The 25,366-nt window shown below is 37.5% G+C and overlaps 1 protein-coding gene across 1 annotated transcript in view; it reads right to left on the bottom strand.

Moving 5' to 3' along the window:
- The window catches only part of LOC115218684, a 113,886-nt gene that overhangs the window by 37,682 nt on the left and 50,838 nt on the right, over window positions 1–25,366 (bottom strand). The window contains exons 4-6 of the mRNA XM_029788615.2: window positions 21,153–21,219; window positions 17,497–17,588; window positions 11,645–11,708 (exon numbers count right to left, since the gene is read on the bottom strand). Coding sequence (XP_029644475.1) covers window positions 11,645–11,708; window positions 17,497–17,588; window positions 21,153–21,219 — 223 coding nt within the window. The remainder of the gene's footprint in view (window positions 1–11,644; window positions 11,709–17,496; window positions 17,589–21,152; window positions 21,220–25,366) is intronic.

Below are 25,366 nucleotides of genomic sequence, written 5' to 3'. Positions count from 1 at the left end.
TAAATGCCAAAACAACTCTTGTCTACTAGCTTCCTGATGATTTCTTTTGAATGAAACAGTTCTAGTCCTGTAGAAGCTCCTTCTATATAATAAATTAATTTACTCTGCTATGTATTGAGTACCTTATTTACTGTGGTTAACCCCGACTCAACCCGGGACCTACATATATATATATATATATATATACATGTAAGCCCACGCGCATCCGTAAATGTATTCATATACGCATATGCGTGCGCATACATATACACATACACACAGCCACACACACATAGACATATATATCAATAATAATATAGGGTGAAATCAATTAATTTGGAGTAATCATTAATTTCACCAAGTAGATTTCAGCATGTAAAAGCCCCATTCGAGGAAGGTTTAAGTAATACTAAGTAATTAAGGGTTTAGCAACGATTTGCCTCACCACACACCGAATTTAGAAATAGCAGTCAAATAGTTGTTTGCCTTTTAAGTGCTGTGGTTTTACTGAGATCTCTCTTTTAAGTAGAAAGAATAGCCATAACTATTTGACTGCTATTTCTAAATTCGGTGTGTGGTGAGGCAAATCGTTGCTAAACCCTTAATTACTTAGTATTACTATATATATATATATATATATATATATATATATATATATATATATATATATATATATAGGCAAAAGCTAAACATACATAGACGTTTGAATTCGTAAATCTTCCCTCCATTTGATAAATCTATGATAAATCTATTTCAATGGAAAGCTGTGCTGAAGAAGGATGTGAAATATATATGCAATGTATATGAAATATATATCAAAAATATATATGAAATATATATTCAATATGTTTATAATCCAGAAACATGATGTTCACAGATAACCACCAGACTTCGTCTTCGATATCTATTCCTTCTGTTTTGCATATGCGAATTACAGGGTTTGTCGTGCCCGGAGTCCCACTTTGATAGAAATAAGCATTCTTGACTGCTATTTCTATTTTTTCGGTATGCGGTCAAGCAACCTGTTGCCTGTCCCTTTTTCTTATATACAATATATATACTGAACTTTACAGAAGTTCCTGCCGGTAATCGGCTATATTTACATACCGAATTCTACCAGTAAATAATTGTGGTTTTTTTAAAAACCTTTATAGAAATTATTTACTCTTATTATTATATATATACATATATATATATACATATACATATATCCGCTTACATATTCATACATACATAAATATACATGTACACACATTTACACACACACATGTATCCGCCTGCATGTCCATATATGTAGTATTAAATGACTGAGATCCTTAAAGTAATTGGGGGAGCTAAAAAACTAAAGATTAAAAATTAGAATGGAGATAAGGAAAGTTAAGTAGGGTTGTTGTAGATTACCTAAGGGGTGTTGTGGATATATGCTGTGTGGTTATTTAGGTTGCATTTAGATTTGTGGTAACATTTAAATGTATCATACACATCTCCCCACCATCTATCCACAAATACTACCAATATATTCTCAAATGTTCATTCACACCACAAAACACCATCGAATGAGCAACACAGAATTCATGGCTCCATACTTTGAAATGACTAAACATGAACTACTACTGGAACTTACATACTATGTACAGGAAACCTTTTTACCACTTCTATACACCACTTTCCTCGAATAGCTTGATACTTTCATTCTTGTATTTCTCTCTGTATTCCTTATCTCCTCCTTTTCCATAATAATTCCTTATTTTGAACTTAAATATCTACCTGTGTTTAACCATCTCCCATCGTCTCTGATGAAGGGATATTCATAATATCATAGAAACAGCTGTGAGTCTATATCTATATATTTTTCCTTATAAATGACCTGAAAACTCCTCGCAGCCTTGGCTATGTTATTTCATTTTGTCTAATATATATATATATATATATACATATGCTAATACAAGACCCACATTAGACCCCACACTCGTATCACTATCGAACCAAGAGTTTAGCTATAATCTGTCCATAGCCCTTAGTGTTACCAGCCACGCTTTAGGTCTTCTAGTCCTTGCCAGAGCACGTTCCATGAACCGTGCATCTACTCTCTCCCCACGAACCCGCCCTGCAGTCTCCCGCCTCCCTTTTCCCCTCACCTACCACCCCACCACCCTACCTCTTCAACGCACCATTCTCCGAGCTTTCCGGCACCTCCAGTCCGACCCGTCCACTTCACACGTCTTCCCTAACCGACCCCTCCTCTCCTTCAAACGAGCCCACAACCTACAAGACCTCTTGGTTCACAGCTTCTTCCCCAACCCAACCCCCAACCTGGCTCGTTCCCCTGCTCCCGCCCAAGCTGCCGCACTTGCCCTTACCTCTCCAACACCACCCTCCTCACCGGCACCCATCACCGACTCCTTCACCTGCACTTCTACCAATATCATCTATTGCATCTCCTGCTTTCTCTGCCATTCTCTGTACATCGGACAAACGGGACGCCGCTTGGCTGACCTGTTCGCGGAACACCTCCAAGACATCCGCCTCGGCAATGACACCCCGGGCTCACGGTATTTCCGCTCTACCGGTCACTCTTTGCAACACCTGTCCGTGTTCGGATTATCCTTGCACAGTTTCCATCTGGACTCCCGTTTGCGCCGTGAACATGGAATAATCTTCTCTCTTCGATCCTTTGTGCCACATGGGCTCAACTCTCCTCCCTTCTTCATTTAACCTCCTCCCCTTGCCTCTCTCCCTTTCCCTCCTACTTCCTCCCACCCACCTCTCCTCTCTTGTTCCGCCTCCTACTTCTCTTCACTACTACTCCTTTTCACCCCTACTCTCTTTCTCACTTCTCCCTTACTCTCTTTCTCTCTTCTCTCTTACTCTCTTTCTCCTTTACTCTCTTTCTCTCTTCTCTCATACCCACCTTCCCTATCCTTCCCATCCCACCCCATCCCATCTCTTACACCCTCTCCCACATACCCAACCTCTACCCCCACCCTCTGCCTACCCACATACCCCAACCCTACCCCAACACTCAGCCTAACCCACATCCCACCCGTGCTTTCGCCATTCTCGCCTCCCCCACCTCCCAACAACATCACACCACACCACACTACACCATACCACACAATACATCACATCACAACACGTCATATCACAACACACCACCACCCACACACCAGCACTGACCAATGCCTATCCCCACATTTTCACACCTATACATACACACACGCACACGTCAAGACCACCAGCCCTCTTTCACACGCACATACGTACTCTGTAACACACATGCACCCCTTCATTTTGGGATCACTATTACTTTGTTATCTCCCCTATTTCTTCGCTCTCCTGTGCGACCCTTCTGTCCGGCAGTCACCATGATAGATCGGTAGCCACTACACACATTTTTTTCTCTCCTTGTTTCTCTCTGCGTTCCTTTCTGTGGAAGAGCGTAGGATCGAAACGTAAAAGACTTTTTCTATTCCCGAGCGTTATACTAATACATCTGTTTTTCTACATCACCCGTCTTCGTCTTTTGTTTTTCGTATGTATGTATGTATGTATGTATGTATGTATGTATGTATGTATGTATATATATGTTTGTATGTATGTATGTATGTATGTATGTATGTGTATGTATGTGTATGTGTATGTATATATGTATATGTATGTATGTATGTATGTATGTATGTATGTATGTATGTATGTATGTATGTATGTATGTATGTATGTATGTATGTGAACATATTTGTATGTTTTTATGTACGTATTCTCATGCATATAGTTGCATATCTAGACATATATACTTAAATGATTAAAGTCTGGAAATTTTTACAGGTTCTTAAAATTCCAGTGATGGTCTGGATCAGTAATCTTCGAATTAGTTTACTTTCTGGTTTTGAGAAGCTTAATTTCTCAAGATTGGTGCTACATATCCCAGTGCCCCAATATAAGTATAAACCGGAATTTGTAAAATGGATAGAGTAACTGTAGATTTCTCAATTGTTCAGATTAGATATTTTCTTTTTCTCTAATCCTTAGCTTTATGTTAACATCCTCTGGGTTGCTGATTTTCCCAGCTGTACACAATTTCTCTTCTCTCTATCTCAAACTACTATGTCAAGTCTATTATGTTTACATTTTAATGTGGTTTTCACTGGGACATTCCCCCAGGACACCTCTTTATTATGAGTGACATAGTACATAGTACAGCGTCCAAGCTGGTTAGTATCTTCCGGGTTTTCACATCAGTGGCTCGGATCTCATCAAACGTCCAATCAAGCAGCCCAAATGTTTGTATGAGCAAACACATAGCGGGCCACAGTTTTATTGAATGCAGAGTTCCGAGATCCATATTTCCTTTACTCGGCAGTAATATTCTTTAGTGACTGGTGTTTTGTTACAGGTGCCATATTAAGATATGTTTTCATCGACTCCTAGGTACCTGTAGTATTCCTCATCAGATATAGAGTCAAGTCATTGATAGAGATGCTGCTGGTCCGGTTTACAGTTTTCCCTCTTTTCACAACTATATACTCCAACCCTACATCCTTTGAGAATTTTGTAACCAGATCAAGACTCTTTTTCATCTCCTGCATATTCTTAGTATATAGTTTCAAGTCATCCATGAAGAAACAGTGTGTAATTTTGGTATTTTTGTTCCCTAGTGAACCAGTGAGATACCCTTCAGAGTTCCTTAACATGAATGACGGGGTTCACAGAAAACACAAACATCATCTCAGAGAGGCTGTCCCCTTGGAATATTCCTCTGCGCGATACTGTATTCTATCAGTGATAATACAGCTATGCTTTGTGTCTAATTTCAAAATGGTGGCCGCGATGAAGTCAGGTCTGCTACGTCTTTGACTACTGGAAATTTAGCAAGCTACTGGGGTTTCTAGCATCCATGAGTGGGGAACAGAGTCAAAATCTTACTTTTAGTCTAGTCACATCGAAATTAGTTTCCTTCTATGCTTCCGCACCTCTCACATTACAGTTTTTTTTATTAACAATTGCTCGGCACATCCCCAGACTCCATTCTTCCCAGCTGCTTGTTCTGCTGTGATGATGTTACTATTTTTGCAATTGTCTAGGAGGAAGAGGTTTAAACATGCTATATACACTTTATACATTAAGTTCTGGTATACAATTGGCCGGTAGTTTTTTGGCATGTGGGTGGTTCTGCATTTGTGGATCAGTTTTGCTCTCCCAGAGCTGACCAGTGTGGTATGCTACTATTCCCATTGATAGCATATATGTATGTATGTATGTATGTATGTATGTATGTATGTATGTATGTATGTATGTATGTATGTATGTATGTATGTAAGAATGAAACCCCTGTCACATTTCTAGATAGGAAACAAAGAAATGCTAACATAATTCTTTCTATTTGGCATATTGTTGATTCTTCAGTTGCATAATTCTTCAGATTTCGAAGCAAAAGGGCACTCAGTATCATTTTAAAAATATTCACAATTAATAAATTGTTTCCCTCTCAGTAATATTGCAATGACCTGACAACATACTATTCACATGGAGCAACGTCAAGAAAGTAAGTAAGACGACATGGTGCTTTCATATTTTGTACTACAATCTTTTTCCGAGTGATTTGATCGATTGCTTGCTTGATTGCTTGATAGATAGATAGATAGATAGATAGATAGATAGATAGATAGATAGATAGATAGATAGATAGATAGATAGATAGATAGATAGATAGATAGATAGATACTCGTTTGATATTGGTTCGCTATAATCCTTCCTTTTCTTGGAGTCAATATGATCATGAATTGCATTAATTTTATGCAATGACTTGTAATAAATTATATACTGGAACATTATAATGAGTTATTACGAAAGTGAAACTCATTACATTTTTACGATAACTAACGGGACCCAAGAATTAACGAGAGACCAAGAATTAACGTTTTGCAATTTTGCTTCTTTTGCCATGATTACTTTTATTTGGTTATGTTGTTTAAGATGTCATAGATAATAGGCTGGAAAATGGATTGAATTTATTGAAAAATAAAACTTGTTCCTACTGATGCTGTATGAAAGAAGCTCCAAATTCTTTGAACATTTCTCTCGCTAATCTCTTCAATCCTGTTTTCATACATTCCTAGTCCTTTCCTTGAAATTGTTCCAGATATTCTGCTCGCTGATGCGCGTTCAGACAGATATAATAACACTTCTGCTTCTCACTCACTTCTACTCCCCCTCTACCCTCTCTCTCTCTATCCCTCTCTCTCAGTGTTATCACCTAATCACATAACTCTTTATCGTCTGTGTTCCCTCTGCGCATCTATCGATTTTCTCTTCAATATTATGGGTAATCTGCATGTTCGTGCTCATGCATATTGGTTTTTCTGATGCTTTCATATGTTCTTCTTTTGTTCTAGCGTCAGTCTGCTTATATTATTTCATCCTTTCTCTTGCTACTTCATCTTTTCGATTTCTTTCTATAGTTAAAGTTGCTTCAATGTGAAGTGAGAACAAAATATATTTGCAATATAAGTGAAGATAAGGTGGTGAGCTGACAGAATTGTTACCCACCGGGAAAATGGCTTAGCAGCATTTCTTCCGACATTACGGTCTGAGTTCAAATGTTGCCGGGGTCAACTTTACTTTTCATCCTCTCGGGGTCGATAAGAACCAATTGAACATTGGAGTCGATATAATCGACTTACTTTCTGTCCTGAAATTGCTGGCCTTGTGCCAAAATTTGAAACCAATATAAGTGGACGACGAAATGCACCGCAACATGATATTAAGTCAACTTATCGTAAAAGAAAAGGCAAGGATCTTCACTAGACACATGCAAGGCAAAAAGATGATAATTCGGGAGTAATCACAGCTAACAGAATTTGGTTTCAGGTTTTCAATCGATGATATAAATGACACGGCATCCGCATACCTAGCGAAGCTTCAAATGCAGGCACCCAGAAGTCAAAGAATTTCTCCAGGTTCTTAAGACTATCAACGAGTATGGAAACTGTTCCAGATAAGCAGGCGAATTTTGAAAAAGATGCTATCTCGCATTTTTATCTCTACGATGGGAAAGATGGTGTGATACTTAAGGATGATGTTTCAGGCGAGTCCAATATTATCAAGACCTAAAATTGTCGTCGAACTCTCAAGCATCTTGTTGAAGAAACTGATGGCCTTGACAAAGCAATGGAGAGCTCAGTGAAGAAAAGTCTGGAAGAAACTATGGCCATAAGAATGCAATGCTAACCAGGAACTTTACGAAAAAATAGTTTCAGCAGTCATTAATTATATATTTGAGTTGGCCTATGAAAGGAAAATACAAAATGTTAATGCACAAGTCTTGAAGAAGTTAGTACAGACTCTTGGTAAGAATTTATCTATTGAGAAGCTGCAGGAGTTATCATAGCAATAAATTCAAAATAAACCTCAAGAGCTAACTGTAGAGCTATTAATAACAGAAAGAACAAAAAGAAGTCTGACAGCTGAATCCCTCAGTAACAGTATCGCCGAGATAGAACAGTTTAAGGGAAAGGAATAAGACTGGGAGCCAGCAACAACGCAAGCAAGTGTTCTGGACATGATATCCTGCTGCTTCGTGAGGGAAGGTTCAAGAAAACCAATATAAGGAAAAGAGACCAGCCTTAATCTTCATCCCAGATAATATGTTCCTCCTGTTGAGTAGACCTGTGTATTTGTTGTAAAACTGAGGAACTTAACATGAATAATAATTTTATAACATTGGAGCTTAATAAAGACGCTTTTATTATTTCAGCATAACTTCCGATCACATAACACAGTATACGATTATCAAAAGTTACTACGTTTTTGAAGGTGTATCAAAAGTTCGTGGATTGGTTTATCATTTCTATATTGGTTTGTCGTTTCTGCATTGGCTTGTCATATGATATCTTCATTCCTGTTCATATCACTGATAGAAATATTCTTATAACCATACGTGCTCTTATCTATAGTTCTGGTGCTATAATGACCACATTCGGTGAATGTTTCATTTCGCACCGCATTTTTAGGAACGTATCTAGAGAGATAACACACACACACACACACACACACACACACACACACACACACACACACACACATGTTAATGTATATATTATGCGGTCGCTCATGCATATAGAAAGAGCAAAAGTCTCCTCAAAGTCACATACGCCAGTATGTTCAAAATACCTATCTTTTGCTAGATGAAACTAGATGTGCTATAGCATTCCGTCTTCAGGCCGTCCAAGTTCAGTTGACATTTGTCATGATCTTCAGACTCTCAATGTTGACTTCTGACTTCTGGAATTAAGATGGGAAATGTTCTTCCTGATATAAGAGTTTTGTGTCAAAAAGTGGTACTGTAGCTTTGAGCAAATGCTATCCAAAATACAAGTGACGAAATCACGGTGAAGTAATCTTCATTACTCAGCTGTCGGCTTCTGTTAATCTCAGTGACCAGCAAATCCTCTAAATGGTATGACGCTAATTTCGCCATTTTGGCTTCTTGCAAACTAGTTGATTGTAATAAGTCCGATTGTTGCTAGATTGTATGCTACCTATATTTTTTGCCTAATTTCTGTCAATTGACATCATCTCCACTGAAGATTGTAGCATCTTCTTCGGAAGATTATTTAAAGAGTACAAGAATACAAAAGTTTGCATACGATACTCATAAAAGTGACTTGCTCTAAATTTCTGCCTCCAGTGATTTGGTATCCTCACTGAAATATGGTAGAGAAAATAAAATAAATTGAAGCGTAAATTGTTCACCTTAACATCATGCATGGTGATAGATCTAACATGTATCAGACGGTCAATTTTAGCTTTATTAACAGTCATTTATTTCTTCCTATAACTACTTGAAATACGGATGCACAGTGGATCGTTCATTGGAAATGTAGAGTCGCTGCGATATGACAAAATATTCTCTTGCGGCTTTTACATTTTTATACGCAGTCAACATGTAACAGGTTCAGCTTGTGAGAGTAGCCGTGGACACAGACTGCGAATGGGACAACAACACGCAGATTGGTATGAAAATCAACGTTTGTTTTTTATACAGGATAATGCGACATTCTACCACCAAAGACATTTAGTGCAGCAAAAACATTTGAGCGTCAAATTCAGAAGTTACTTGATATCCAATAAATCTTTCACAGATTGTCAAAAGCAAGCACAAATAACATTATCGAAAGCATAGCACAGAACAAGTAAGCGTTATTCAGGTTCCTACATTTCCATAAAAGGCAGCGAGCTGGCAGACACGTTAGCACGCCGGGCGAAATGCTTAGCGGTATTTCGTCTGCGTTACGTTGTGAGTTCAAATTCCACCGAGGTCGACTTTGCCTTTCATCCTTTCGGGGTCGATAAATTAAGTACCAGTTACGCACTGGGGTCGATGTAATCGACTTAATATCTATGTCGGTCCTTGTTTGTCCCCTCTGTGTTTAGCCCCTTGTGGGTAATAAAGAAATAGTTATTCAGGTTCCGTCCTTTATTTTCTCTACAATTAATACGACTGATACACAAACATTTCTTGGACTATTTCTTCTTTGGTAATCGATGCCATGAAAGACGAGAACTCGTTCTGTATATTATGATTTTATATTTTATATTTCAGAGCTGCTGCTGTGTTTGCTCCCTGATGATAGGGTAGTAAAGCAATACCATGCTCATAATTTCTCGCACGTTACTTTACTCTCGTCCTCCATAATATACATCTCCTCTTAGGAAATTTTGTTTTAGACCTGTTAATCGTAAAATAAAGATCAACACGGATTGATATTTTCACAAACTTTCTCTGAATGAGTTCTGATGGTCATTGATAGCAGCAGGGGAATTTCTTTCTTGGGTTTTATTTCGCTGTGTCTGAATTCAGAAGTAAATATTTATATATCGAGCTATCGATACACGATACAAACACGGGTAAAGTTGTCTTTTATTAAGCATTTGGAAAAGGGAAGTAAGGACAATTCAATTTTTTTCCAGTCTTGATTTTAGTTGAGAAAGTTATTTCTGATTTTATAGTTGTCTGTCAGTTGTGGCGAGAATATATTGTTCTAAAAGTTAATTTTATAATTTAAATGGTTATAGTGAAAATGGTAATTGTGAGAAATATAAAGAACCTGCCAGGCTTATCTCTACAAATTTTCTATAGAAATTATATCCAGCATTGAATTTGTTACGTCCAGTGTAAACAACAATGAGATCGAAGATGAAAAGTGAGTAATGGGTGTATATGCCATATTTCAATTTTCGCTCCTTTATCAGCACTCAACAACCATCCACGAACTGATGGCTTAAACAGCAACTAAATATAGTGATGTAACATAATTGGATATATCAATTTTACATATTAAATACATTCCCGGAAGCATAACGAAATACGGTGTCCCTACAGGTCATTAATAAAGAATTTGATACCGTCTATAAAAATCTCACCCGGAACGAACCGTGCTTTACGAAATAGGATAGTTTGACATCAAACTACTTGTAAATAATGAAATACATGTAGGAATAGCATTATTTATATACTCCTAAATCCAGAGTTGACGTATTCATAAGCAGCTGGAGGAACCATGGTACTCGTCAGGTAGAACACGTCGGGATTAATCAAACGTGTCCGTGAATTTAAATTTACAATTTAGTGTAGATTAAATATATTAATTCTGATCCGCATAATGAAAAAATAAAGGGAAAAAATAATGATGCGAAAGGCTAAAAAAATAGTAATAATACTGGTGTTGATGATGAAAATAAAATAAAATCAAAAACAGAATATAAATGAACAAATTTATAGCTATTGGGATGTTTGAATGTGCTTATAGCAGCATTAATGATGATGAGGATAAGGGGATAATGATGATAGGAGAAACTGAATGTAAGAATGCTAATACTATATAAATAAATACATAAATAATGCTAAAGGAACAGAGTGTTATTGATGGTGATGATCGCAGATATGATATTGATAATGGGAAGAGAGACGTACATTTGTATAATGACTTATGTTTTTTTACAATGATTGTCCATCAGAAATGTATAGAAAATGAAAACGGAGCTCCCACCTAGGACCCTATGAATGACACAGACACATACATATACAAACACTAGCATGCACATACACACTCACACATACACACACAATCTCACATATACAAACTCACACAAGCGCAGTACTCAACATACACTTTCAGCTTCATATCTATTGTTACTGGAGGAGCAGAATACAGACCAACTCGTCTGGAACAGTGTATGGCTGAACTTGGGTTTTCGGTGAGATAAAGCAAATCCTTAATTCATACTCTACAAATGATCACGATATCAGGGACTATGAAAATCTGCAAGACCTTCTCAAAATTTAAAGGATGACGAAGAAATTAAGATGCTTTCCTTCACCTATATGCTACCAAGTAGGTTGCTGATCAAAATTTATTCTAAATAAAAAAGAGAAAGAGAAGCACACATATATGTATGTGTATTCATAAACATTCTCGTACCTTCCATCTTCGGTCTCTCTTTTTATTCAAATACACTACGAACACTGTGAAAGTGAACGTGCTTTACCAGTAAGCTACCAGATGTATACCATAAGGTTTATTATCTAATAACACACACACGCGCGCGTGCATATTTGCATAGATTTGTGTATGTGTGTAGAATTGAATAATGAATCTCCACTTACGTGCAACTGAGGTTCCTTGGATGAATTTCAGATCGCGAACTTAAACAGTTCTCAACTTTACACGCTGAAATGAAGAGACAATTGTTTCAATTTTAGAGAATCAACCAGAATTGGCAGCATATTTTAACAGTCAGTGGCATCAGAATCGAAAACGTATTGGATTTGCTATCGAAAATATTAATTTCCTTCTACTGTCACTGTAAACATGTTTGTCATCATTTAGGGCATTTAACTAACTTCTGATGAAACATTCTGATTTTTATAAACTTTGTTGCTTACATTTTCTCACAGCAACTTTTTTTTTGTGGTCATATTTTTTTAAAGTTTAAGTTAACTTCATGCTAACACATTTAATGTAGCGAGCAAGTAAACTTTAATTAACCAAGACTATTCTAACACTGAAGAGACGTAAATATTGCATCAATGCTGGAATCTGATCAACTTCGAAATCTCAATTAAAATAGGAATTACGTATAGATTAAATTCGTCTGAAGTTTGTTAATCACTGTAACGATTCTGAACATGTTTCAGTCTTATCTTGGCCTTTTCGCCGAAGTATAACTATACAGTATAGCTAGAGGTGTAGTAATATTATCACTATATGAATTCGCATTTATGCACTGAAGTTGGTGTGACAAAGTATTTTTGAAAGGGAAATTTTCCCAATTAAGTAAACTTTAATTTATCAAGACTATCTCCTTATTGAAAACAGACAAACATTAGATCAATGCTTCATTTCGATCAATGTAGGTAGAACGACCGACACGAAATTTCAATTCTTTAATGTGGGGAGAGATTATTTGGTTTTATTGGTCATGTGTTAACTCTGACTTAATTATTTAAATTACTTAATGGTTTTCATCGCTAAAGTTTGCCTACACGATACCTCAATACTCAATCGTAACTGCGTTGTTTTACGTTTTAGCAACTGGCTTATTATATGAACTGTATTTTTCTCTCATGTTAAGACCATTTCAGTTTGACTTATTCTTTGTCTATATTGTTTGTGCACTAAGTATAGCAATGGAGCACTAAAATAATAACCGACTTTTCCCATCTAATCAATGTGTTGACCAGCAAAATCGTTTTCTAATCGTGAGAATGGACTGGTTAACAGCATGTAAGTCCTTGTTAATGTGAAATTTATCGAAGTCTAATATGGTATTTATCCAGTAGTGAATGTCTCAGCTGGATGAGTCTAACAAGAAGATTCTGCTACTTTTCTGGTCTCAGGTCTCATTGACACAACACTGAACACTTGTTCAATATACATGTCACTAGTTGCTTACTTAGATGAACGGTACAAAGCCGTGAGAAGAACGGATTAATAACACAAATATAAATGTAATGGACAAGGTTGCGCAGAGAAGACAACAAATGCAGTGAGAGTATGTACTAAAGTATATGTCTACTCTCCACGGATTTATTCTTTGGTGGGTACACTGGTGCTAAATATACACAGCGGTAATATATCAATAGCAGGAAGGGATGACTAGTATATACATAGAAAAAGACATGTTTTATAAAAAGAATAAAGAATTCTTTTGAAAGTCAGAAGACATTCAAAAGAACTCTTCCTACAGAATGTAGTGAGCAATAAAACCAATGTTCTTATATGTTCGTCTAGTCTTCATAATTCCAATTATTTTTTTACGGTACAAATCTGTTTTTTTTTTTGTCGAGTCACTATATCGCACAAAAGCTTTGTCATCCACCACAAAATGCTCTCGTTAATTGTTTTAAATGCCTATGTGCTCGCGAGCAGACGTAAGCATCTCCTCGGCTCTTCAAATCTTTAGGAGATCACTGCTTTATGCTTGTTAGTTCTCTCTCAAGTTTATTCTTGATATTCGACCGAGCCGAATATCAAGTTGGGGAGTAAGATCGGTCTCTACCAATTCCTGGCTGGTATTCATTTTCAGCTGAGTAGTTTGCAAAATGTGAAATAATGTGCTTTATCCAATGACACAACTCGCTATTCAGGCTATGCGTCTTCATTGTAACATTGAAATGTGGCGAAAAAGAATTATATACTTTTTTAACAGAAAACTGACAGATGGTATTGCACACTGGTAACATTGATCGGCTTTCTAGCAATACGTGACAAAAACTGTCTGTAGAAAAAGTCCCCAAGAGTTCATATAATAGAAAGAAACAGCTGTTACTTTCTATTATATATACTGGCATAGGTTGTTGTTCGCATCAATTAAGTAGTATATCTATCGATTCAGGTTCAAATATTAGAATAGGTATTTCAAACAACATGACAAACGAAATTAAGTATCAGATAACAACATAACAGAAGACTTGACTACACGTGGTTCTTCTCAGAATACCGATGTATTGTGTCAGTTGCTGAAAAAGATGTGTTGGCTGAGGTATAAGCGCTAAGTCCAATTTAAAATAATTCTAAATTACGATTCCCATCGTATGTAGCCGTCTTTTGTATGAGCGATTCGCAACAAATAATTATAGAATGCAACATAAAACTTAGCAAAATAGATTTTAAGGTTACATTCTACAGAACGTATTTTCCATATCATTGAACTATTACCTGACTCTAACAAGGATAATGGTCGGCATCTTACTTTTCCACCCACTAAAAGTAACTAAATAAAATATCCCACTTGGAGGCCCACTGTACACACACAACTTAAAGCCAGTTAAAATTATATAAAGATCTCGATTGGCCCTAAACTGTGACTGAACAAGGTCTTCTTTCGTCGTCTATGACTGGCTGAGCAAAATTAGTACTTACAAAATTACATTTTCAAACTGATCATATTTTGAAAAGCTCGCGGGTCCCAACGTTGTTGAAGCTCTGGTACCATCACAAGATGACTGGATAGCTTTTCACAAAATTTGTTTCTCGATCATCGACGAAAGCTTGGGAGAGCTAGATAATAGATTTTCAGAGCAAAACGATAGTATATATTCTTCCTTGGCAAGTCTACTACCAACGTCCGAGACATTTTTGGATTTCGATGCTTTAAAACCTTCTGAACAATTTAGTTAATTGCGATAAATCGGCCTTACTTTCTGAACTTACTGTGGCTAAAGCATACATTTCCAAACAAAATATGACACTGCTTGATAATTATGGATCTTTACGTATTGTACAGGATGCCTTTCCAAATGTTTATCTTTTGTTTGGCGCAGCATTAACATTTGGATCTAGCACAGCTTCATGGAAATCATCGTTTTCAACGCTAACTCGAATTATGACACCCTTTCGACGAAATGTGAAGCACCAACGAAAATCAGACCTCGTGATACTTGCTTCCCTTAATAAATACAACTCAAGTATAGACAAGGACGATATTCTTAAATTTTTTGCCTTGCATTGCTGTAGATTGCAGTAGTATTAAATAAATGTAACCTGATTTTATTTCGTGTTCTGAGTTTTTTTGAGAGACTTGTGTTGTACAGTTCTCGTACGACATAATAAAATAATACATTAAGTCCGTTTAAGAGATGGTACTAGAGGCTTGTCCGCTCACCGGTACTACTCGTAATCCCGAGTCGACACATTGCTCATGAGCTGTCGGGTCATGGCCGACCTTCCAATTTCTTTATTAAAGGTATAAAGCCTCAAGGAAGAGAGAAAAACCACAAGGACAGACAACACAAAACGTGGGGTACATAGAACGTGACGTATGAAATATGAATATAAGGAATAAAACAATGACAAAAATGAAATGGCTTACTGCCCCCACCCCCAAAGCAGCAGTTCCATTTTACTGTTCTAATTACAATTTCATCAGTTTCATTATACATGTCCAGACATATCCCACATGTACTCCGTCAAGTCATCAAACTCGACACCACTTGTCAATGTATCATATTGAAAGTACAGTCCAGGTACTTTTATTTTGTATCCAAATAATTCCGACAATTTCTCGACTCTCTCTTTCTCCAACAGTACTGCTCTTCCCTCGGGGCCAAACACTTCTTCATCCAATCTTACTCTTGTTAAATTCTTCACCTTTGCAATCTAATTCCACGTTCTTATCATAAAATATCATCATTCTTAAGTACCATCCAGTCGGCTGCTCTCTTTGCCTCGCATATTCCATACTCCTCCTTACTTCCTCTTTCCACTCCTCATATTTCTCCTCTCTGTCATTCCAACTTACTGTAGACTCTTGTTCTAAGGTTCGATTCATACTCTTGTCTTTTTTCTCTACTAATTTTTTCTCTTGTACTTTTTTCGCTTTTCTCTTCTTTTTCAGGCTTTCTGGCAATGACTCCGCACTTGTTCTTTTTCTGTCTCCCACTATTTCCTCCTACTTCTTTTCCTCCTCGATTACTGCTTCTTCCACCTCTGCCTGGTTCTCCGTTCTTTCCTCCTGTTTCTGGAGACACCTTGCCTTTATGTGTCCCCTTATACAACAATTATAACACATCGGATGTCTCCCCTGTACCACGATTCTTAACCGGGTGTCATCGGGGAGCACCAACTCCTCTGCTATCTTGTGCAAGTCTGGCAGGGTTATATGAGCCTTGATTTCCAGCCCAATCCCCAACAGTTTATCTCTGCCGACTTCGCCACCTTGATAATCTCGGTCTCTTCCTCACAGTTAAACAGGATGGCTGCCACCAGCCATTCCCCATCTATTTCGGGTAGCACTCTCCCTATTCGTACTCTCGCCATTCTTTTATCACGGTATGTTGGCAAAGTGTTCACCTGGCTGATCTCAACGGCTTCTTCCCCCCCCCCCAGTTAAAGTATGAAAGTGTTTTTTTTACAACTGCTGTTTCCATTTTTGTTTATTTGAAATTTATAAAAATAGATTTGGCTGTTATCTCTAGAATGTTGAAAGACTTTTTAGGCTTAACTATGTGCTTGTTGAAAATCATAAAAAAAAATATTGGAGTCGATACATTCGACTAAAAATTCTTCGAGGTGATGTCCCAGCATGGCCTTAGTTTAATGGTTGCAACAAGTAAAATGAAACTAAAAACGAAATATGTCAGCAGTTTTGACCAGGCAAGGCGTCAAGAAATGTGAAAAAAAAAAGACGAAAAAAATAACCGAAAGATATAAGCATGAGGCTTTTGTCCACTTTCACACTTTAAGTAGGGGCTTTTGTCTGTACCTCTGTTCAGCACCGTCAGCTGTCAAGATAGCACCCCCAGTTGCAATCGGCTGGCTACGTGGCTGTATCTACACGCACGCCTGTCTTGAGTCCCTACTATTCCACCATCACCATCACAAATACGCCTCTCAAACACTCATTACCCACTTTTGACTCCGATCTCATTGTTTGTTACGAAACGTTGTAGCAAAAATCAGTGCCGGCTGTTGTATCTATAGAATATCTGTAGAAACAACCTTAGCACAAATAATATACGTTTATGTACAGTAGATATATTCACGCATACATCTCAAGTTACCACAGCAAGCAACGTTCGTGCATGATTCCGAAGAAGCGATCTTCAATTCTGGGTCTATGACAACTCTTATGCCATTAGTTGTATATATTATTACATAACAATATAATAATGCTCATGATATCGATTTTTGATGAAACAGCTCTAAATGAAGGATATAACAGGACTTCAATCTCCTTTGTTATAATAATATATTTATACATATCCTTCACCAATGTATATCAGCGAAAGAGGTAATCAACGAGGGGAAGTCTAAAATCCGGTTCCTTTTCGAGTGAAGATTTTCCAAATTTTGTTCTATGCCGATTTACAGACACGCCTTTATCACTATGTGAAATTGTCTGAAACGAAGTAAAAATATTATGATAGGATAAATTGAAAGCTTCATCTAATGATTAGATTGTTCCCTGAATGTTATACAAAATAAAATGTAAAGATACAGATAGAATTTTACTTACGACATTTGGCTTCAAAATCATTGAGTAAGTAAGTGGATACACCGAGACAGAATGGATTTGAACGCATGCATTTTTCGAGTTCTCCGCGATAACTGTGGACAGAAAGAATCACTCAGATGATCATACAATTCATTAAGCAGTTTGTCAATGGTAACACACATACTCATAATTGTTAAAACCCTTTAATAATACTACCTTTACTAACCGGAGCAACAGTATTCCCAAAACAAATCTATACTAATAACAAAAAATAGCTTATTAACTTCACTAATTCTCGGTAATATACTGTAAACATTAATTTGAAGATACATTACAGCCAATTCTCGCCACTTTCATCTACGTTTCAGAAAATTGGCTAGAAAGCAACACTTCCTTCTCTGCCCTTACTTTTCAAAGAGAAAAACGTTTGTCTTCAGTCCCTTCAATCTCGTCCACCATACAAGCTCTTTCGCCATGGCCACCAGGCATATAAAATCGGTCTTTCCATCCCAGTTAAAGGAAGGCGGCGGGGCGATCTTCACGCTGGATTCAGTTGACAGCCGGATCCGTCCTACACGCGACAGCAGGTGTTCGTCATAAACCCACAGGTCAGCAATGCTCGGGCACTGGACGAGTGCATGCAGGACCGTCTTGTCGTCCTGTGCGCATCTTGGACATGCTCGGCTGATGGCACTTCCGTCCCTGTAAAGTTTATCTCGAATAAGCAAAGCTCCCCGATAGCACTGCCAGGCCTGGACATCATCCATCGGTCCCGGACCGAAAGTTCTCCAGAAAAGAGCTGATCTTCTTCGACGCCCAAGGTCTCCCGAGAACGTCGTCGCACTTTTCCTCTACTAATCCTTAATAAAAAGCTAAAGTGAACATTCCACTTATCACACTGTTTGATTGGCTGAGGGCTGTGAGCGCTTGAAGACATTCCACTTTCCAAATGCTCCAAAGGAGAAAGAAATTGAGAGTTTGACGGCAACTGTGCAGATGATTAGCAAATATATTAGCATGGAATTTGGGATCAAGAAATGGTTCTCAAAATGGGGAAAATCCGTAAAAGCCATGGGATCAAACTGGAAAGTGGAAGTTGGAAAGAAAGGATATAAGTACATGGGTGATAAGATGAATGAACACAAGATGAAAGAAATGTACAGGAAAGAGTGTTTGAGGAGAACTCGGCTTGTGCTCCAATCGAAGCTAAATGGCTCTTTCTTAAACTGTGTTGGATCTACAGCTTCGTTCAATTTTAAGGTTCCATGCATTTTCACTGCTTCAATCATCTCTTTACTTCCCTTCACATACAAAGCCAGCCCATTCTCCTTTTGCCCTACACAACCTTCACAACACACTAATCCCCGTCCTCCTCCTTTCCTCTTTACATACAATCTTGACACTTCACTCTTAGGATGTAGTTCCTTGTCCATTGAGATTGTATGTAAAGAGGAAAGAAGGAGGACGGGGATTTGTGTGTTGTGAATGTTGTGTAGGGGAGAGAAGAATGGCCTGGCTTTGTATGTGAAGGGAAGTAAAGAAATAATTGAAGCAGTGAAAATGCAGGGAACCTTAAAATTGAACGAAGCTGTAGATCCAACACAATTTAAGACGGGGGAAGAGAGAGGGTGAGAGAGAGAGAGAGAGGAAGAAGAAGAAGAAGAAGAAGAAGAAGAAGAAGAAGAAGAAGAAGAAGAAGAAGAAGAAGAAGAAGAAGAAGAAGAAGAAGAAGAAGAAGAAGAAGAAGAAGAAGAAGAAGAAGATTTGGCAGGACAAGAAAATGCACAGTCAGTTCTTGAAGAATAAAGATGAGATTGATTGGAATAGAACCTGGCAATGGCTACAGAAAGGAGACTTAAAAGGGCCCACTGAGGCATTAGTGTGCAACGCTCAAGAACAAGCTCCCAGAACAAACTACTCCAAATATCACATTGATAAAAGCACTGAGTCGCCACAGTGTAGGGTGCGCTCTGAGAATAAAGGCGAGACGACCAGATATAGTGCTCATCCATAAAGAAATAAAGATAATAGATGTTGTAATACCCGGCAATTCGAGGGTGAAATGTGAGGAAACAGAAAAGATTGAGAAATCCTAGCCACTGCGGGACGAGATAGGAAAGTTATGGGGCATGAGGAAAGTAATGGTGATAACTGGAGCAAAATGATGCTACCAAAAAGACTAAAAGGCATTGGAAATGAACTTGGTCTTGTTGATCTGCGGAAAAGTGCCATTCTATATTCTGCAAGAATCCTAAGGAAAAATTCTTGAGATTTGAGGAGGCATGTTATCACCAAACATCAAGACGAAATACTTGCTAATGAAATTAGCATGCACTACTGGCTCGAGAGGTTTAGGTCGACACACAAACGAATTTGGCTGCAATTACACAATTGCCTACAAACTGGTGCAGTTCGGAAGTGAATTGTAGGGGGGAAAACAACATTGTTGATGAAATCCACAGTAACATAAGCCACAATTACAATATTATAAACAGTAATTTACAGTAGCAACATTTTTGAGTCTAACCCACGGTAACAATATTACTAACACCAATTGTTATTCCGTTACTTAGCCCGTCGGTAACGCTTCTCGTGATTAGAAAAAAAGAGAGAGAGACGTGAGGTATTTATTATGTGGTTAAAAAGTTAGTTGAAGTTAGTGATATGGAGAAAGAGAGTTAGAAATAGGATTTTAGCAGAGGAGTGATTTTCAGATGTATATTGTGAAACATACCATAATCTACCACGAACAAGAGTTTCATTAACATTGAGATAGCAGAACCCCAAAACATTGGGTGGCCTAATACTTTTGGCCAAGGTTGTAGATACACAGGAATATAAAATATCCGGCCTTACATAGATACATACCTACATACATAAATAGGTACACTTATGGGAATACACATGGGAGAATATGGCCATTAGGACAAAGAAGAGAGTAGTAGAGATTCCAACTTTTTCTTTTGAGCACTTCTACACTGTCTATGTGTTTCGAAAGAAAATTATAATTATATATATATGTGTGTGTGTGTGTGTGTGTGTCTCTCTCTCTCTCTCTCTCTCTCTCTCTCTCTCTCTCTCTCTCTCTCTGTGGTCAATTCATGTAAACAGAATAACAAACAAGAGGACGTGCGCAAGGAATGTATTATTTTGATGCTCAATAAATGTATATAACACATTATTGCTTTCTGTTTGATATGTGTGTGAGTGTGTGTGTGTGGGGGGATCCCTGTGTGTCTCTGTACATGTGTGCGTGTGTATCTGTGTTTCTGAAATAAACAGTTGTATGAGTAGGTGGACATGTCTACGCATTTTCATTGTTAATAATACAATTGTTTTCTGTTTCAATGAGTCGATTGTCAGAGACTCTAAAAATATAAACATAAACATATTTCTGAATTCTGACTAATAATAACAATAGTTGACATTTGTCTTCGAATGAAATATTTTGAGTTGGAACCTATCTTTATGGTATGTGAGTATATTTAGGAATATCGTTCATTATGTAACATATCAACAAAACCTGACAAGCAAGTCTAACAGTGTAAGATTTGCAGCCAACAACAGTCGTTGATGATATTCATAAAAATCGACACATTTGTTCCCACAATGGTACGTGTCGACTTTGTGGAGAAACTTCATTACCTATCTTATAGCTGGAATATGTTATTACTTACTAGCAAAAATGGGCTTGTCGACTGCTGAGAGTATTTCGGAACTGTTCATTGCATACCACATAACAACCTGTAAAATAAAATATGTTGGGTTGTCAGATAAATTCGATCACTTTTACAATGTTATTTGAATTAACACGAAAAATATTTTATCGAAATAATAGAACTACTCAACCAAAAAATAGATAAATATATGATTAAAAAGATAGTGTTTCTTTTTGTGTAACTCTATTCTTCCTCTATAACTTTTTATTGGCTAATTTAAATAAATTTTACCTTTTTTTTCAGACATATGACGATGGAGAGCCAAGTACCAAAAAAGAGTATTTTCAACACCTTTTTATCTTCACTTTCAATCAAGGTTTCAAAGCTGCCAAAATAGCTCCAAGATATTTGTACGGAGAAGGCACTATGATTTTCATACTTGTAGACTTTGCGTTAGTCATTCGTCACATTTACTCAATGAATACTGAAGTAATTCAACTGAAATGACCCCATCGACGACAGGGCGTGCAACTTCGATACGACAATGCTCGATCACGCATAGTTAATTTGATTAAAAATACTATTCAAAATCTCGACTGGTAAGTTCTACCACACCCATAATATTTTCCTGATATAGCATTTTCAGATTATATATATATTTTTTCGATTGCTGTCCAACAGTCTGCGAGGCTTTTCCTCCAACAACGGAATGGAGCTGAAAACATGGCTCGATGAATTCTCCGAATCAAGACCCATGGATTTCTATGGTCAATGCATTGGAAAACTAGTGGAACGTTGGTTAGAAGTTGTGAACAATGAAGTATTCACCGATTTGTTAAAATTATTGATGAAAGATAAGGATTAAAATGAATGGAATATAAATGGGGCGGGAGAACGCTCAGCTGTAAATGGGCAACCGTGCGACAGACTAGCGACTCGTTCAGAGAAAGAGTTGGCCGGCCTAATGCGAGGAAGCACTTTCGAAACCAGCGGCGTATGACAACATTCCATAGTTTGGTCTGGTCGATGCAGTGATTATTGTTATTTACTTTTAAGCTGCCCCTTTGTTATAATCGCTTACCGAAACTCACCCAGCGTCCTAGGGCGAGTGAAGGGTAAGCGATGTTACAGTATGGTTGAAAGCTTGGGGAGGGGGCAGTAGCGAAATATCACCATGTAATACAACACAAACATTTAAACTGATGGGCTTTATCTAAGGATGTGGGCAGTACTTGTCAGCACAATCTTTTGGATTTCTCTGAGGCATAGTTCTTCTGGTATGTTTATTTAGGGATTTTGGATCTGGATGACATTCTACGAAGAGAAATAAAAGTCAAGGTCAGCGAGGCGTATCAAAAAAGGGTGAAGATGGTGTTGAAATCCAACCTCAATGCCAAAACTTTGATTACTTCAATGAATATCTGGGGAGTTGCTGTGGTCAGATATAGTGCGTCCATCCTCAAATGGACTAAGAAGGAAATATCAACACTGGATAGAAGGACGAGAAAGTTGATGACAATGTATGGGTCGTTACACCCTAAATCAAACGTAAAGAAATTTTTGGAATAAAGACATTTTCTCCTTTCTGACTACCTGTTATGATTGTTGCCTGATGGACAATTAAGCAAGTTCCATTACACAGGTGAGATGGGTCAAAATCCCTAAGCAACATAATAGGAGCCTCCAGTTTTAGTGTCGAGTTATGCAGTGGTATTCCAGTGGGTTTACGTGTGATCAGAAATTCAACAGGGTATTGAATAACCTAATCTTGATCGACTGTTGTCAGTTGATCGGAAAGTCATTTCTGATGTATCTGTTAACTTTTGAAGAAGTTCATCAGTTGGAACCAGTATAGTTTTTTCACACAACCAGTTTATATCAGTGTAATTGACAGATAAATTAGGAAATACTTTATTCATAAGATTCCTCAGAGAAACTATCATTTGATCGCATGTAATTTCATGTAGCTAAAGTCTTGAGTTGAATGTTAATATCTCTTATATTCGTGCGTAGGGATATAGACTACACTGTAACAGTGTGATAACACTACCAAAACTAAATCAGTAACAAACGTAACACATTTATATCTCTTCTCAACGACTTCTGTGACTGCCTTCGTAAATGCAAATGCACACATGACACTGTACATCGCACTGTCAGTACGCATGCGCCTTTATAAGATTTAGGACAGTTCACTTGCTATCCCACAGAGGTATCAGGATTTCACCACAACACCTCCCCTTTTTGAGCTTGAATTTCCTTGGAAGTCAATATTTTTCTTTTATTTATCATATATTTATTACCACCTCTCCCCCTTTTTTTTACTAATTCCCCGAAAAGAAATTGGAATGTTTTTGTCGTTTTGACGCTACTTGTATAAATTCTGTTTGTTTTCTTTTCCTAGTCGATGCACTCGTTGGTTCGAATGTCAAAACTGTCATAAAGAAGTTCCATTGGTTCATTATGTTTTATTCTTTCTTCCGTAGACCTTTTTTCAGTTGGTTTAAATGTCTTTTGCGTTCCCACGTATGACCTTTTACTATGTACACTATTTTTCATAAACGTTTACATATTATACATTCTTCCCAACTTTTCTTTCCATTTCTGTATATTTTAAAAAACCACCTTGTCACCGATTTTGAAGTATTTTATCTTATTTTCAGTGTTTCTCTCCTTTTTTCTTTTCTTTCCGGTAGTAATTTGTCAAACACTGACCTGACTTTCCTGGGGAACATGAATTCAGTCGACGACATATCTGGTGTTGGGCTTAGGTGTTATTCGGTAGACACTTAAGAATTGCATCAATGCAATATCAGCTGGTAGCTCATTTTTAGATTTTTTCAGCGCCCTTTTAAACGTATCTACAAAACGTTCCGCTAGTCCATTCGATCTCGGATGGTATGGCGAAGCAGTAATATGCTCCACTGCATGCATTTTGCAAAAGTTTTAAAATTCCTTCGACGTGAACTGTATTCCGTTATCAAACACTATAGTGTCTGGGAGGCTATATCGAGCAGAAATTCGTCCAGAAATTCCATTTATTACTTTAGAGGTTGGTTTCATACATTTACATATTTCTGGGCATTTCGTGTAACTATCCACAGCTATTAGATAATACCCTCCATTTAACCGTCCTGGGAAGTCTGTGTGTAATCTGGACCAGGGTACGTCAGTCTCGGGCCAAGGCTGAATTTTTATAGGTGGTGCTTTTGCTGTCAGGGCACAATCCCTGCAGGCTTTCGCCAACTTTTCAATATCCTGATCCATATTCGGCCAGTAGACGTCGCTCCTCATCAGTGCTTTCATTCTCGCGATTCCTGGGTGTCCCATGTGAAATTCTTTAAGCATACAATTTTGCAAAGAAACATGTATTACCTCTGGGCGTACATAAGTACGTCATCACATATCGAATACCATTTCGAAACTGTGTTACGCTCGGCTACATGAGTTGTTATATTTGTTTCTGACTTCACTATGTTTTTCATTTTTATTATGAACATATCCTTCTCTGCTTTGATTTTTTATATCTTCTAAAGTGACAGGTAGTTCACATACTACGTTGCAGAGTATATTTCTTTTTATTTCGATTTCAGCTTTTAATGCCGCTATTAATGTGTCCTTTAACAGTTCATTGTATTTAGGTATCAATCTTGACAGACCATCCGCATGTCCCAGTTTTTTCGATGGTAGAAATTCCATCTTAAAGTCATAATTTAGCAGGATCGTCCCCCAGCGCTGCAATCGATTGGCTGTATGTGTGGGGATACCCATTTTCGATCCGTAAATTGACAAAGAGAGGCGGTGATCTGGCTGCAGACTGAATTTCCTTCCATGTATGAATTTGTGAAATTTTTTCACGGCAAAAATAATGGCTAACACCGCCTTCTCAATTTGACTAGTTTTTTTTTCAGCCGCCAACAATAAACGTGAAGTATGAGCGATGGATTTTAGGCTACCATTTTCATACTTGTATAAAATTACCACTCCTATACCACTTTCGCTAGCATCTGGTGCTACTACCGTTTTTAAATTTGGATCAAAGTGCGATAATGACACTTCTGATGTTAAAACATTTTTAATTTCTTCGATCCTGAAGGATCTGGCCTGCGACCATTTTTATCGATAACTTGCCCTAGATACTTTATTTTTGGCATGGAAAGTTCGCATCTTTCCTCGCTAAGTTTAAATACATACTCATTTATTCTTTCAAAGATCTTTTTAAAATGTTCCTC

This window comes from Octopus sinensis, linkage group LG13 (genome assembly GCF_006345805.1).
Source record: "Octopus sinensis linkage group LG13, ASM634580v1, whole genome shotgun sequence".
In the NCBI taxonomy this organism is placed as follows: domain Eukaryota; kingdom Metazoa; phylum Mollusca; class Cephalopoda; order Octopoda; family Octopodidae; genus Octopus; species Octopus sinensis.
This window is presented reverse-complemented; position numbering and strand designations above follow the sequence as displayed.